Source organism: Micropterus dolomieu, linkage group LG09 (genome assembly GCF_021292245.1).
Source record: "Micropterus dolomieu isolate WLL.071019.BEF.003 ecotype Adirondacks linkage group LG09, ASM2129224v1, whole genome shotgun sequence".
In the NCBI taxonomy this organism is placed as follows: Eukaryota; Metazoa; Chordata; class Actinopteri; order Centrarchiformes; family Centrarchidae; genus Micropterus; species Micropterus dolomieu.
The window spans coordinates 8,814,707-8,831,198 of record NC_060158.1 but is presented as its reverse complement, the minus strand read 5'-3'; the positions used below and the strand labels follow the sequence as shown (position 1 = coordinate 8,831,198).

At 40.9% G+C, this 16,492-nt stretch overlaps 1 protein-coding gene across 1 annotated transcript in view; it reads right to left on the bottom strand.

Moving 5' to 3' along the window:
- nedd9 (neural precursor cell expressed, developmentally down-regulated 9) overlaps positions 1–16,492 on the bottom strand; it is a 31,393-nt gene that overhangs the window by 4,263 nt on the left and 10,638 nt on the right. Inside the window, exons 2-4 of the mRNA XM_046058449.1 lie at positions 13,163–13,576; positions 2,376–2,474; positions 1,115–1,240 (exon numbers count right to left, since the gene is read on the bottom strand). Coding sequence (XP_045914405.1) covers positions 1,115–1,240; positions 2,376–2,474; positions 13,163–13,576 — 639 coding nt within the window. The remainder of the gene's footprint in view (positions 1–1,114; positions 1,241–2,375; positions 2,475–13,162; positions 13,577–16,492) is intronic.

Below are 16,492 nucleotides of genomic sequence, written 5' to 3'. Positions count from 1 at the left end.
ACAAATAGTCAAACGTTCAGTGGTGGAAACTGAGTTATTTAGACTTCTAGAGGCTGCTTTTGAGTTTGGAGGCTACAGTTTTAGCTGGACTTTGGAGTGAATTATTTTAAATAAATAAAGGATACACTACTCCATGTAATTATCTCTCCATTCATAAAGTCTCTCTGCTCTCTGTTACTTTCCCTGTTTGCAGTCTTTGTCATGCACAAGAAATCTGAATTCTCCAGGAGAAAATCTCCCTGTGCACATCAGGTTTCTTAAATCCCTTACCCCTATTAGGAGACACAGTTTTAACGTTCACATGACATTTAAGAAATCAGCTTACTGGAACAAGTTAACTGCAACCCGCTGAGTGCTCGAGAATGCACTAAAAATGTCAGCTGTTTTTCACAAGTTTGTACTACAGTTTGAAATAGAGGAAGTGAAAAATCTTCTGGGTTGGGTAGAGACTATATTTGAAAGTCTCTGTCTTTGATTCCTTCTGCTCATGCAGAGTCAGGCTTACAACAAAGCTTTAACCTCCCACTAACTTGACAGAGCCTGACATTCATGGCACAGAGCATGATGGGAGAGCAGTGGGGTGAATAAAATGGTGGCCTGTAAGTGATTTCCATCAGCCTTGAAATGCACTCTTTACAGCTAGACAGGGCTGCCCAAACTGTAATTAAGAACGACGCAAATAACAGGTCCCAGCATATTTCAGGTTATTACAAACAAACTGATGGCGCTCTGCCTGGTCGGGTCTGGAAGTCGGATGAAATTTTAGAGGGCCTGGAAAGAGAAGAGTTATGTCCTTGAATTTTTTTCTCCTTGCCATAGAGTTCAGACACAGAACCATACTCATGGAGTTTTGGTTAAACTCAGCTGGCAGGCAAAGCTTTCATTTAGTGCTGCCACAAGAATGTCATAAATATGATGTTTGACGTATTCATTTATTACAGACAATTAAGAGAAATACTAGGAACTGTATCAATAAACATAAAATAACATTTTCTGGCCATAAGCAGCTACCACTTCCTTTGTTTGGCTGAAATAAATGGAGTGTCTGACTGATGTGCCGTCTCATTGTGGTGGGAGATAGTAGATTCAACTACTTAAAGAAATGTTCTGTTACCCCTTGTGATGAGGGAGGTATGTCATAAACTCCTTGTGTCCTGGGGTCCACTTGAGACGGAGGAACATCGTAGACTCCTTGGTTTCTGGCGCTCGGATACATCTGACCAGGTGGAATATCGTACACCTGAAACATGAAAGAAACATAAGAGGGTTAAACCTCACATGAAATGTAAAGTATGAGTTCACCAAGAACTAATTTGTTCTTTAAAAAATGTCACTGATTGTACTTGAGAAAGGTAAATTGCAGCCTTTTATTTTGTAGAAGCTCCCCTTGTTTTGCTTCTAAATAATGCAATATACCATAAAACTAGCGAGTGAAACTAACATACTGAAGATGATCAGTTTAAGACAAGACGACAGAGCAAAACTGTCAAGGATCATTTCTGAGAAAATACCGCCACTGCAGAGAACAGGATATTTAGTAGATTAAAATACGGAACTTGCTAAACATCAAACAAGCTGTTTTCTCTGATCTCCTACTGTATTTGTCTCTAACTATTCTTGCTATGTTGACTTCAGATGTTTGTTTGAATGATTCATTTTTAACCATAGAGGATTAGAGCAAAGGTGCATATTAAGTAACATGTTCCTCATTTGTTTATCACCGAAACTAAAACTGATTTGATCAAAAATACAACACAGAAACCATTTAGGCTTTTAAGACCATTTAAGGCCATTTAAGACCTATACTAGTGGGTTTGCATGCTATACACTTTTTTTTGTTCTAGGCAGCTATTGCCTTCCATTCATGTCTGTTTGGTAGGAACATCATTTGGATTACTTTTCTGTGAGTTGTGTAATCCACCACAGCCAACCTCAAGCCTGCATTATGTTTAATGTTATTATGCAAATTTGATATAAATATATGTAGAATGTGATGGATTTCACGACCGCAGGAAGTTTAAAGAATCTGACAGAGTTTCTTTTTAATATACAGATATTAATGGATACACGTGGATGCCTGAAAAAGGTAGGAAACGTGTTAAATTTATTTTAAACATAGCACCATGTTTGGCAGTATGGTTAACTGTAATGTAAAGTATGTGAGATTTGTTGTAAATGGGAAAAATATGCAAAACTCTGGTATGATCCATTAAAATTAAGAAAACTGACGTTGCAATACATTTTAGAATATATGCAATAGTACATTTTAGCCAAAATCTCACTTGAATCCCAGTCACAATGTACAATGGTGGTGCTTCAAATTGTTAGATTTACATTAGACTTCATTAGGTCATACTGGTAAACTGCACACTTACCCCCTGTGATCTAGTGGGTGGGACATCATAGACGTCCTGCTGGTTGTGCTGGCCTGGGCTGTAGGTGTAGGACTGTCCCACTCTGGTCGGGGTCACCACCTGTCCGATCACAGCAGGGGGAGAGACAGACAATCAGAGCTGCTGTCTAAAGAACGACACCTGGGAAACAGCAGTGCTCAAGACATCACAAATTACAAAACACACTCCTCCTGCCACCCAGCTGTACATGTGTCCTCGCTCCGTTGTTTTTGCCTATCTTCATTCCCAGTCCTCGAGTGAACCAGGGACAGTACGTGATTACAGTTGAGGCACATATGTTCTGGCAACAGACACGCATCAACATCCTCCCTGTTTCAGGATATTTGTAAAGAACCCAGGAAACCAAGAGATAAACAGAAACCTGGAGCTGCAGAGCAAAGAGTCTGACCTGGGACCATTTTACTTTAACAGGGCTGTAACTAACAATTATTTTCATTATCGATTATTTTTCCAATTAAAAGATTACTTGTTTTGTAAGTAAAATGCACAGGTAAAATGTCAGAAATAAGCAAATAATGGCCCAAGGTGAAGTCTTTGATGTGCCTTTTCTTCCCGACCAACAGCCCAAAAACCAAAGATAATCAATTTACAGTGATATAAACAGAGTAAAGCAACAAATCCTGACACTGGAAATGTGTATAGGGCTGTATTAGCAGCAAAACCTCTGAGTGTAGTGAATTAAGCAATGCTTTTTATTAGTTAGAAATTCTACTTTTATTTTATAACAGGAGCCTAAAAGCTAAACTATTTAGAGCAATAGAAAACTGTGAATACATAACTAAAAACTGATGATATTTCAACCAAGGGCTCTACTTGCCCGCAACCCTGCATAAGCGGGTTAAGTGGGTATGGATGGATGGATGGATGGATGGATGGATGGATGGGCGGGCACTACTAGAAAACAGACAGCATGCAGTTCAACTAATAAAAACTAAATAAAACATAAAACTAATGCAGTTCAGTTGAGCAATAAAATGAGCAAAAGTAAAACTTCAGCAGTACTTTCTGAAAACAATAAGGCATTTTAAACCTATGCTTTTTAGCCAGCAAGGACTTCATCTGAATGGAAGATGATTTATGATTGAAAGGGTATTCGAGAAGGACTTTTATCGTAGTACTGGCTAGATTGTGAGTTTTTAAATCCAGGAAGAATCTGTTGAAGTCATCATTGGGTCATTGGCATTGATGAACAGTCCTGTTATAAACCCAGGAATTTTTTGCTGTAGAATTTAATACACCTTTAAAATATTTTACACTGTGGTGCAGAAAAAGTATGTGATTACTGCTTGGGAAAAAAAACAAAAACACATTCTGTTGGTTTCACCTATGCCGTGACATTTTTGCCCCTGTTAATTTTTTATCACCTTTTCCCTCCTCTTTCCCGTCAGTGCTAATCAGTCCCTCCACACCTCCTAATCCCAGTGTTTCCATCCCCCCTCCCCCCCTCTGCCAGACACCCTCCTAAAAGCAGAGCCACAGACCTCCTTGCTGTGTCAGACAGACAGAGGAATGTTGGGAATGTCCTTCACTGAGCCCAGTACTCCTTTCCTGCCCCCACGCACCACTATCGCCACACTGGAGAGAGCAGGGTTCATTAATAGAGCTCGAAAATAGGAACCATACTCATGGCTTCCTGGCAGAGAGGAAAATCATCATTGAGGTATAAGACTTTAGTCCCACTATCCACTCATGAGTCGCAGTATAGCAGAGTTAATATCCTAATACCATCTCTTGTACTGTGGAGACATTTATCGGAGTGTGAGCAGTAGGAGCCGTAGCCTCAGCCAACTCAGAATGGGATTAATGTTTCTGAGGAAGCAGCAGAGATGAAGAGGAGGAGGAGGGGGGAGGGTTGTAAAAGAGATTTATGAAAAAAGGTAACAGACGGAGAAAGTGAGAGGAACGGAAAATGAGAGTACGTCGCCTAGTATGGAAAGGAATGCCATTCATCTAGGCCGTGAGTCTGACTTAACAGTAGTGCATATGGTTCTCATAAGACCAATCTGAACAAGCCCGTGGTGATTTAAGGTGCTCATTGTTGGCATTCCTGTTCCTGCATACATCATCCCCAACAGGGCCTGTGGGGTCAGAGCTGAAACACACACCGTGGTCTTTAAACGCGTCAGACCAGGCTTTGGAATAAACCAGCAGAGGAATAAATAGCTTCGCTGCTTTTGGTTCTTGTCACGCTCTTGTCCCTAGCACACTTAAGAAAAAGATATTCGGTCTACTTTATAGTATACACAGTGCAGTGATGGAAACCACGTTATTGTCATTTGTTCATGGATGTAGCATCTGGATGTGTAGTACTGTGAAATGTTCATAGTTGGGTAATTTGTTCATATGATCTAGATCAGGGTTTTTAAAAGGCCCCTATTAATGTAAAAAAAAAATAAAGACAAAAACAAATTATAATAATAATAATTGGTAGCAGTTCCTGTAATGCAGTGTACCCATAGGTGTACAGACAACTATCTCTAGATTACTAGGGAGGAGAACTTAGTAATGTGATGATTGTCAGGCAACTTCTGGGGTATAAGGACTGCTTTTTCTATAATTTCTAAGTGTATTTATGGATTTTTATTTGTGATGGACAGATATATTAATATCATTAGAAAGTGTACGTCACACTGAATCTAAAAATATGTGCATCATGCCTATGTGTCCAGATTTGACTGAGTTATGAGTCGGAGAAAGAGTGCAAATTATGACAAAATTTCAACAATAATGTGCCTTAGCAGCTTTAGCTTTATTCACAAGGCCTGAGAGCTGCCTTACTAACTTTTATTTATTTTATTTTTATTGTTTGCAAAGTAAGAATGTCTTAGAATATAAAAAAGGCAGAGCATGTAACCAGACACAGCACATAGAGAGCAAGTCTTAGTAGCTACAAAGTGATGCTTGGTGAAAGGTCACTTTAGCCAGGCTGTCATCCCTGCAGGTTGAGCCTGTGTGCTGACGATAAGGTGTGGGTGTCTGGATTCAGCTGTCACATGCAGATGGCAGCGAGGTGTCTGTCAAAGACCTCACTGACCTTTTTCCACAGGTACATCTCATTGCTCTGAATAGCACTCGTCCCATCAGTGGCTCCTCTCAGCCACTGCCAGATGCGCATTGCTCATTTATTTCCCATCTCCGCCCTGTGTTTACCCAGCAGGCTGTTGCTCCGAGGCTGCTCTGGCGCTGCTGTAATTGCTGGTGGGTAAACATTTACCGCGTCCAATGAGGTTGGCGCTTGCATGGCGGTGGCAGCTCTTTCAGAGAGAGATGACATCATGAAGGGCCGAAGCGATTGAGCAAACATTTGCTCCCACTCAGGTGATGGGCTCTTAGGATTCCTTCACGGAGGAGGCAGAGCAAATGGAGTCACTAAAGAGGGATCAGGTTTAAACTAGTGCCCTGAGGAGCTAAATAGATGCCTTTTTAACGCTCCTATGTGTTATGGTGAGTGAGTCATGGCTCTTTCAGCAATACCGTGTTTACTTAGCATCCTGGCAGGCTCAGGTTTTGGCAGGTAGGACTTCAGGACTGCAGTTTTACTTCAGAGTCATTTGAGAAGTGTCGTCATAACATCAACAATTACCTCATGGGGTTGTTATATTCTCTCTTAGAGATTGAAAATATTTAGTGTATGCTGTAAAGCTTAACGATAATAATGATTATTGCTTCTCAACTTTCAGCACAGTCTGATTGTGATGATGTGATGTTATTGTTCTAGGTCTTAAATCTTTGTACTGGCTTCCTGTTTGTTAAATAATATTTCCACTGGTTAATAAAGCAAAATATATTTCTTTTTGATGAACTGGTCTGCTTACTGTACCCAAAGTCAAAACTTAACATGTAGAAGCAGCATTATGCTCTAATTCATAGCGTTGGTTTTGATGTCTCTGAGACGTGCTACTCACGCTATTCTGAGAATTGGGGTTACGCAAGAAACCACATATCTGCAAGAACCCTCCACAAAACTTGAGGTTTGCAACAACTCTCACGAATTTTAAATCTACATGTAAAATATCTTGCACTGCACTGTAACTTTTAATGTCCTTATGTCTTATGTAAAGCACTCGTTGAAAGGAGCAACACAAATACAACTCGACTTGCCTTACATACACTAAATAAATAAATCATTCTGTGTAAGCTTTAAGTAAAATCTAACAAATTTCGCTTCTTACTGGATAAATAAGTGGGGAAGTAACTATAGCAACTCCCACTTGTCACTGAAAGGTTTGAAATTACGTGAATCCAATTCCATTAGGAATATCATTTGGAAGACTGGTGATCATCACTTTTTAATATCATTATAATGTTTCAGCCATATTGCCCAGCCCTTGCATGTTTTATTTCTGCACTATTGCCCTTGGGTGAGATATGGCATCTGTGTGTGGCAAAATTTCCCAGGAAATCATCATTTCACACCTTTTCATTGGTTACACACACACACACACACACACACACACACACACACACACAACCACTTCCCCCTGCTAATAGCCTGCTGACATAAATCAACAAGCCTAACAAGGCTTTTCACCAAAGGTCTGCTGATACAATAAAGTCACAATGACACTGACGCTGAAGTGGCACTCTATTGAATTTCATCCACCCATGTCCTATTCACACCTCCTCATCACCTTTCTTGTACTCTTCCCCATCTATCTGGATGCTGACAAAGTCGACCTGTCCCAGGTTTCTACCTTTAGCTCTGTCAGCACTCTGCATGTAGGCTCACCTTTTAGTGGGTGTCACCCAAGGGATCACCAGCTGTACCAATCTAACCATGCTATCAGTCATATATTGGGAAGAGTGCTATTTTGTATGTTACTGCATCTCCTAAATGTAGGGTGTGTTTCTGCTCTGTAGTAACCTGCCCTTTTCTGCTTTGCTGAATCACAGTACAAAGACGTCTCTTGCAGTGGCCATTATTTTCCTCGCTCCTCAGAACTGCTCAATAATGTTCCCCTCAGCCACTTGGAGCTGCACCAGCCTATTAAAGTGGCAAACTAATTAATGCAGATAATTAACTCGTGAATCCTATGAGGCTTTCAGCTGCCTCCATAACACGTCCAAGTGGCTAAACCCAAACAGACAGCGGGCTTAATGAGGAGCATTAAAAGAGAACACACTGATTTTAGTACTAATAAGGATCATTTTTCATCCTCTCTGATCAAAGCAGCTTCCTAATCCGGTGACATGATTATCTGAAGAGAAGTAATGTTAAATGATGTGTCAGACACTCAGAGTTTACTTTCTAAGAAAACAATATCACGAGACGATCCTCGAAGTAAAAGGGGATGATGTGAAATGAAAGGCCATTAAGAGTCTACTGCCATGCTAGCATGCAAACATACTCACAATGATAATGCTAACATGCTAATGTTTAGAAGGTATAATGTTTACCAGCGCTTTAACATTTGCTAATTAGGAACAGTTGAGGCTTATGGGAATGGTATCTGTTTTGCAGGTATTTCTTCAAAATTTAAATTCCTGATAATGGGGCTAGATGAATAGTCAGGGGATCACCAGAGTTATTATTATTCATCCTGAGGGTAACATAAATGTCTGCACCAAATTTCATGGCAATCCATCCAAGAGGTGTGAAGACATTTCACTGAAAAACACAAATGTGAACCTCATGGTGGCATTAGAGAAAAAGTCAAAGGTTCACAAAGTCAGAAGGCTTCATCCTCTGGGCACCATGAAAGTCTGTACAAAATGTCATGGCAATCCAACAGTTGTAGAGATATTTCAGTCTAGACCAAGGCGGTGGAGTGACCAAGCGACCGGCTAACCATCAAAAACGCCAAAAAAGTCACTATATGGGCTTTGAATTGTGAATATTTGCTGGTTTTTCTTGTCTTCTATTACATGACTGAATCTCTTTGGGTTTTGGAGAGTCTCTAAAGCCATGCTGCTAGAATGGGTAAAAAATGTCAACTTTCAGCAAAGCATTTCCTGTCTTCTGTCCTCCTGCTTCTGCTACTTTATCACATTCTCTGCTTTAAACTTTCAAAGGGAGAAAGTCCTCTCACTATGCACAGACTACTTCTGGCACAACTGATTTATGACCTTGCCCCCTCGGTCAAACCTCATGGGCCAGCGATTCATCACAACTGCGACAATGGCGAGCAGACAGGCGTCTCAAGGAGGTGGCTTGCTCCAGGAAGAAATAACTCACTTATCTGGTGCTGCGACTGTCGTGCGCATGATTAGGCAGAGAAAATATGGCAGAAGCAAACAAACAACCATTCATTACACATAACCTGGTTACTTCCAGAAGTGGACTTTTATCAAGGTAGATGGCACACCCTTGCAGCCAGTTATCAGAGCACTTCCTTGAGTTGTGTGGGAGTTTAATAATCCTTTTGTTACCTCTCTATAGCACCAATGAATAGATTGGATCTATGGACAAAGTGAATGGAGGAAATGCCCATACAAGGAGCAGACCTCATGAGCCAGGAAGTGAGGAATGAAAAGGCCGTCTGGTTGGAGTAGATAAGAAGCTCGGCGGAGATCTTTGAACTCTGAACCCAACCCATCTTTGAACACCGTGACCTCAGCGCCTGAGTCAGAGGGGAAGCACAGAGGAAACAAGAACACTGAGGAGAATCTGAGGGAGTGAAACAGGCACACCTTTCAGAGCTGGAAATCCAGAGCAGCAGACTGAGATGAAAGATAGGTCTCTGAGGACAGAATGATAAAAAGGAGGTACAAGGCTTCTTCTCCTGGCCTCCATGTGAGGGGCCTCTTTGTGTGGCCGAGAGCTCCAGGCATCTGTCCCACAAGGTCCCAGCTCGGAGGCCTAAAGGGGGGGGGGTCACCCAAGGACAAGGCCACAGCATCAAACCAAACAGTCAGAGAGTCAGAGAGTGCCAAACCTCAGTGTGCCTTTATATACCCGAGTCCCACACCACATGAAGAGAAAATAACCAGTCGCCAATCTGGATTTGCACTGTGGGGTTGGCAATCAAACCCGAGGACACATTCTGGAGGATATGTGCAGATGAGACACGACTCTATGCACACATGGTGAAGGACAAGCAGGAACCTTTCACTGCGAGGGGCTTTAGAGTAATTTGAGAGGGGACTATCAGTCTAGGAAGCCTGCAGTAGTGTCCATAATCATTTGGGAAGCGAGCATGTGTGTTGTTTAAATTCACGTTTACACTTGACAACAAGAAAATGGCGGTTTCCCCTTCAGCTCCATTGGCCTTCAGCACATCACACCGCACGCGGCATGAGTCAACGCTCGCAGCCTGTCATCAATACTGCTTCACAAAGACACGCAGTAGTAAACAAGACTGAGTTTGGTGTTTTGAAGAGCAAAGGTCAGGGTTTGGATTTCACGTCAACAACAAAATTCATCTCCACAAATATTATGATGCAGTGAACTGAGCTTATAGAGTTTCAAAGTGGAAGGAGCTGCTGGTTGATATTATGGCAGTCAGTTTGAATTATTTTAGCTTTGAGAAATATTGTTTTTTCCCCCCCATCGGTTTGGTAAAACAAAAAGCTCTAAGTTCTGAATCTTTGCCGCTGTTGTTATAGAGAAGTAGATACAAAGATACTTTATGTTTTCAGGTATCATTGGGATTTTAGAGGATTAGATTTGTTCCCAAAAAGCAGTTTTAAAAAAGAAAAATACACATTAGGTTAAAATAAGGATGTTTTCAGGTTAACTTGACTTTAGTTTTGGGTTACTGTAGCTATTATGTTTTAAAAATTCAGTATATTTATATAATATCAATATTCAAGAGTTAAGATGAAATATTATTCATAAATGCAAGATATAATAATAATAATAATAATAATAATAATAATATAATAAAGCACAGTATGTTAGAGGAGAACTATTTGTTGACGAAGAAATAGTTGACCCAGAATTTAAAAGTGAACAGTCTAATACTAATTAATGCATCATGAGTTTTCTACAAAACATAACTGTTAGCTTTGCTCACTGAATGTGTTTGGATGTTTCTTACCAAAATGCTCCTAGGAAGTCGTAGTTGACTTCTCTCTTTGCCTTTTTATACATTTGACTTTATACCACAGAGCTAAAACTGAAGTCTATGCAAAACATGAAGGGGACTTTTTGAACCCCGGATGCCCAGAATAACTCCTTCAGCTTCCACTCTCTGAGCCAGAACACTTTCCCTGAAATCGTTCAGTTTTCACTACAGCTATGGCTGTTTGGCTTTAACGGGACCAACTGCGGCCACAGAGACTGATGGCGCTTCTGTCCAACAGTCAGACGTCACTGGAAAACAACAGAGCCTTGTTTGTACTCCTGTAATACAATGACACACATGGACGTAAATATAACACACAGTCAAAATCTTTCTATTTAATAGACAGGAACAACCACTGAGAATTGCACCACTTTGATAACCACAGATTGGTGGGAAAGTTAAACATCCAAGTTTCAATTTAATCTCTCCAATAACAAGATTACAGCACAAAACGTAGTCTCATTAGAAGCACATTTAATTTTCCATGTTATCACCAAAGCCTTTTTTAATACCATTCCTCAGTTAAGCCTTGAGGCCTGTTAGTGGAAAAGAGAGGTGCTTGTTGACGGGGCTGATGTGTTAATGTGTGCAGGTTGATTGGCAGGTCTTTTCGCTCACCCTCCTGGCTCCGACTGACTTTATCACACAGTGAATCACACAAAGTCCTCTAAGCCTTCGGCGCCTGCTGCCTATTTACTTACTAAAATACACACCATAGCTCATTTCAATGATGGCTGAAGCTGATTTCTTTAAAACCAAAAACCCCCTTAGGATATCAAAAGCTCATCCAGCATGTAATTACGATCAGTCTCCTGGGGGAATGATCTGGTCTAAGGTGCTAGAACTAGTTAAACGGTTGAATACACAGGAAAATCCTTCCTTCCTGTTTAAGCACACGTCTGCCCCTGAATTAAGGATCACTCTGCTCACGCTTGTTTGCTGAAAAATGTGGCTACAGTGAACACAAATGACAATTACGGGATAAAAAAGGACAGAATGTTAGTTTTGAAGCAATATTTAGTTTAATTTTGCAAACATCAGCTAGCATAAGCTCATTAGCTAATGTTTGCTAACATTAAGTAACATCCAGTTACTTACAAGCTACAATTACGTACCATGGAAGAATGTAATGACCAGTTGCTTACAGTAGCTAATGGTAGCTAATAATAGCCAACACAGGCTAACATTCAGTCACTTATGATAGCTAACATCAGCTAACATTATCTACCATAAGTGACAAGAGTGAGAGTGTATTTAATGGATTAAGAACGTGTTTTACTGCTTATGAATTAAACTTTTTGTTTGTAAAAAGGGAACATCTATTCATTCTTCTTTCAAAAGTAATGCAGTCTCACTTTGAACCAGCTAAAATCAGTGATATTGATCTGGGCGCACACACACACACACACACACACACACACACACACACACACACACCCCTTTTAATTTTATGGATTGTAAATGTTTTGACAAATTTTGAATTGGCTAACCCTCTTTTTTATGTATAATAATATTATTATATTTTTAAATTGTAGGTTACTTATTTTGGTAACATTTTAATTTCTTCAGACACCTGATTTTCAATATTTCTGCCCCATTCATCCTTGTAATTCCTCTGTTATAAATGAATAAACATACAATTAAGAATATTATATGTCCAGATAATTCCTCTGCATATCAGAACAAATGTGAGACTCACTAGGTATCTGGTTGTTTCTGTGTGCAGCAACAGACTATTCTAGGGCATCCTGAGATACACACTTTAAATCATATACCATCCAGCCAATAAAATAAAGAAATATACATAATGGACACACTGCTTGGACAATTGTATATATAGCTATACTGTGAAAGACCATGCCAGGTGTAATGGGTTTGCCAGCAACCCTGCTTACAGCATTTAAATTCAGAAAAAACTACTTTCAGGCAGCTGGACTCCACCAAAATCCAAAAAACAGCTCTGTGCTGTTTGCTTTTCCATAAGTTCTTCCCATATTCGCTGCCCTTCTGTGGCTTAGACTGGCTCTGCTACACACAGTGTGCCAATGTACAAGAAAAGCCAAATGGGAGCCCTGCACAAAAACACTACCCTGCTCTGTGGTAAGCGCCAGGCCCGGCACACCCTGTCCACATTTCGCATCGCAGACCCACAATCTCTCCTGTTTTCTGTGCGTGCAATCACACTGATGAGAGTCGTGGCAAACTGGCAGGACAACAGGTCACAGTGTAAATGCCATGTCCTATCACATCTAATACCCACACTTGCCAGCAAAGGCCACACCCATCAGCAGAGTTGATGTTTTGCTTTAAATCCGCTCTGATCCAAAAGAACTGTCTATCGAGGTCTGCGAACAGACCAGTCTGCATTTTCTCTAAACCCACTCATTTTCTATTTATTATGCTTTCACCCCCTATTTATACCATGTATATATATGATCAATAATGAATACTATTTTGTTTTTTAAAATCTGTGACCCACTACTTTATGACTATGTTTGAAACACAATGAGTGTGAATGTGAGAAAATTTAATCACATAAAGGATAGAATCCAAAACCCTTTGGAGCCTTTTAAATGCGAGGCTTTGCTGCTTTTGTCTTTTTTATCTTTGTTCTCTTTTTACATTTTATTGACAAATAATGTGCCAATAGTCCACAATTGTTCCCTCCAACCAAACACTGAGTCACTGATTATGAAAATAGTAGAGAAATGTAAATTTAAGTTTCCTTTCTTTCTGCCTCACCTTGCTCGGAGTGTTATCAGCAGCTAGAGTACTCCTTGGTGGGACTTGGTAGATGTCTTGTCCAGGGGGAACCTGGTAGATGCTCTGCTGACTCTGCTGCTGTGGACTCTGGAGAGAAGGTGGCACCTGGTAGATCCCCTGAGCCCCCGAGCCAGCCTTCTGCGGATAGGCAGAGCTCTGAGGAGAGGACTGTGCAGCGGCGCCAACCGGTGACTGGGCCTCGAACATGGGTCCGATCAGCAGCTTCAGGCGGTTGCCAGGGGCGATGCCTTGGCGACCGTGCAGGGAGCAGAGCCACCAGCCCTCCAGGCCTCCCGTGTTCTGCTCAATGACCGTTAGGATGTCCCCTTTACGGAAGGCCAGCTCCTCAGGGGACTCTGGCATGTTGTCATACAACGCTTTGGCCATCAGGTTCTGAAGAAAGACAGACCAGAAGCTCTTTAGGCAAAGTTTAACAGCAGCTTTTACCTTCGGTCTAATAAATTATATTAAACCTAGAAGGAATAGTCTGATATTTTGAGAAATCTGATTATTCGCTTTCTTGTTAAGAGTTATATAAGAAGACAGATCCCACTCATTTCTGTATTTTAAATATGAAGCTAAAGGAAGAAGTGGGTTAGCTTAGCTTAATATAGGGTGAAAACCAAGCGGGAACCTCCATGTCTGAAAAGTGAAGCCACCCGGAAGTAACTCAAACCGGCATTCTATTGAACAGCCAGTAGGGGGCGACTCCTCGTCTCAAGTATAACTTTTCAAGTCTTCTTCAATACTGCATGATGTTCATTTAGTAGGCCAAAATAATGGCCCAATTTTGAGGAATATAGACAGTATGATTTAGGGAGGGACTACCTTGTGATTGACAGGTGACTAAAATGGCGAACTGTCAAGCTGTGTACATTTAACCAGTACCGCTGAAAAAGCTTATTAGGAGTCAGCTGTTTTGTTACATTTTGTTTTAAGCCTGTTTTTAGCTAGCCAAAATTAGCATCCCGGTTAAAATCACAATTAAAGTTAATTACGGATGCACCTAGCTAACAAAGCTAAGTAGCACCACAGTCTCGCATGTCGGGTTCCTGGTTGCAAAAAATCAACATGGTGACGGACAAACTGCCGAACTCAAAGCTTCAAAACGGCAGTCCACAAACCAACGGGTGAAGTCATAGTTATTAATACCACTTCTTTTATACAGTCCATGGTGAAATCAGGGGAAATGGCTAACTAGCCTCACACTGGTACCTCTAAAGCTTGTTATGCCTTGTTTGTTTAATCAAAAACAAAAAGTGTAAAAAATACAAGTTGTGATTTTATGGCTGGTCCTGGAGTCTTTGCTGGTTGCTAGGCTTCCTCACGTGACTACAAGACTTCAGGAAGTCGGTGCTCGTGGTCAAGCAGTAGTTTGGCACGTAACCCCCACTACTTGTTTTTAAACTTACGGATTAAACAAATGAGATATAGCATGTTAATCAGTGAGCTTTAGTGGTCCAGGACAGAGCCAGTCTAGACGTTTCCTCCTGTTTCTAGTCTTTATGCTAAGTTAAGGCTTTGGTGAATGACATGCTGGTGAACTTCTTTCTGCACCTCAAATTACCATGCAGGATTGCATTAGCCCCCCAGCTCCACGCCAGATGTCTTTCAAACCAATCTGAACTTGATGGGTTTTTCTCAGCTTGTGCCCTGCTCCAGGGCACAGTTATCTAAAGGGCCAGTAAGGTCTAAGGGGAAAGCGACTCAAAACCACAGATTTTGGAGATAGGAAAAGCCCCAGAGTGTGCCACTTCTGCGTCTGAGAGAGGCATTTAAGGCTAATTGCCTCAGTAAATGCATCAGTCTTTTTCCTTTAGCCTTTATTCATCCAAGGAAGGACTTAACTGAGCGTGAATACTCCTTTTCAGCTGCTTCATATAATAAACTTTTAATTCCTGGGAACAACAACAGTCCTGTACTTTAGGCTATATAAACTCCATAAATACAATTAGGAATTACGTGCCTTGCTCAAAGACACCTTAACGTTAGATACTGAGGCGGAGGAGAGTGTTTGTTGTCTACTTCATTTATTTTTTAAATAAGTAACACAGATGTCTTGTTTGTCCACAATTATTGCATGTGTTTCAGCAATAAAATGGCAACATTTTTTTATTATAATGAAGATGAGACTGCGGAGGAACAGCAGGCTTGAAACCACAACGCTGCTGGCTTTAAATCTTCATGAACTCATCTTTTAGCTCATATTAGATGAAATAAGATGAGTTGTGGATTAAACTGGATTCCTAATCGGACTAAAATCTACATGCACATTTGGATTTTTAAAAAAATTCTACATAGTGAGGATTATCAGAAAACAAGAAACAGCAACTTCAGCTGTTTAAACCTCCAAATACAGCTCAAAAAAAAGTTCCGGTTTCACTTATCTTTCTAGTACCTCTTCTTTGGCCCATATTATTAACACCTCACCCTTCAGTAGCTCAGTGTGGGAATCAGGAAGCCCACTTTGTGGCTGCTACCGGTTTGAGGCTTTCTTGAAACATCTTTGGCCTTCCTCTTTCCTACACGGCCTTATTCAGTCAGTTCCCATGTGAAACTCTCTGCTAGAGACATCGTTATCTCTCACTACGGGCCAGGCCTCCCTGGCTATTGTACTAAGTACACTGTCAGGACCATTAGCCACCAACGCCCGTCGCACAATTACAACCTCACAATCACCACCCGCCACCAACAAGCTGCTACAAGTTCCATTGTGACCCCCAGAGGTCAACGTCGCCCACTGGGAAGCGGACATGGATGTCTGCTTATTCCAATAACTTGATCAAGGTTGGCAGAGGCTTCCATGAGGAAATGCTGATTACTGTAATTACAACTGTCTTACAGTTTGAATGTACTGGTTCTGAGAAATCAGGGACAAGTTTATAGCAGCAATGACACTGAGCCTCATGCAAGACCGTTTTTTTGTATTCTTATTCTAAACTTTTGCACGTATGAGTCTTCCACCTCAGATTCACCAAACCCTCTTAACCGCACAAATTTGTTGGAAATCTCTTGTTTCAGCCTCATGAATGCCACCTGTTCATGAAGAAGTGCGTGCTTGTGAGATTTGATCATAAAACTGCTATATAAGGCGACCTGTTCTGTTCCGTCTGTGGGAAAGTTTCATTCACAAAAATGTCACCAAAAAGTAAAAAAAAACAATAATTTCACACTACAAAGCTTCAGCTCCTGCAAACAAAAAGATGTTAGCACTGTCAGTAGTGGTGTTAGGGGACCTGAAACAATTAGAAAATATTATTATTACAGCTGCTAACAACGTGTCATCAGAGCAGCACTGTTCTGTGACAG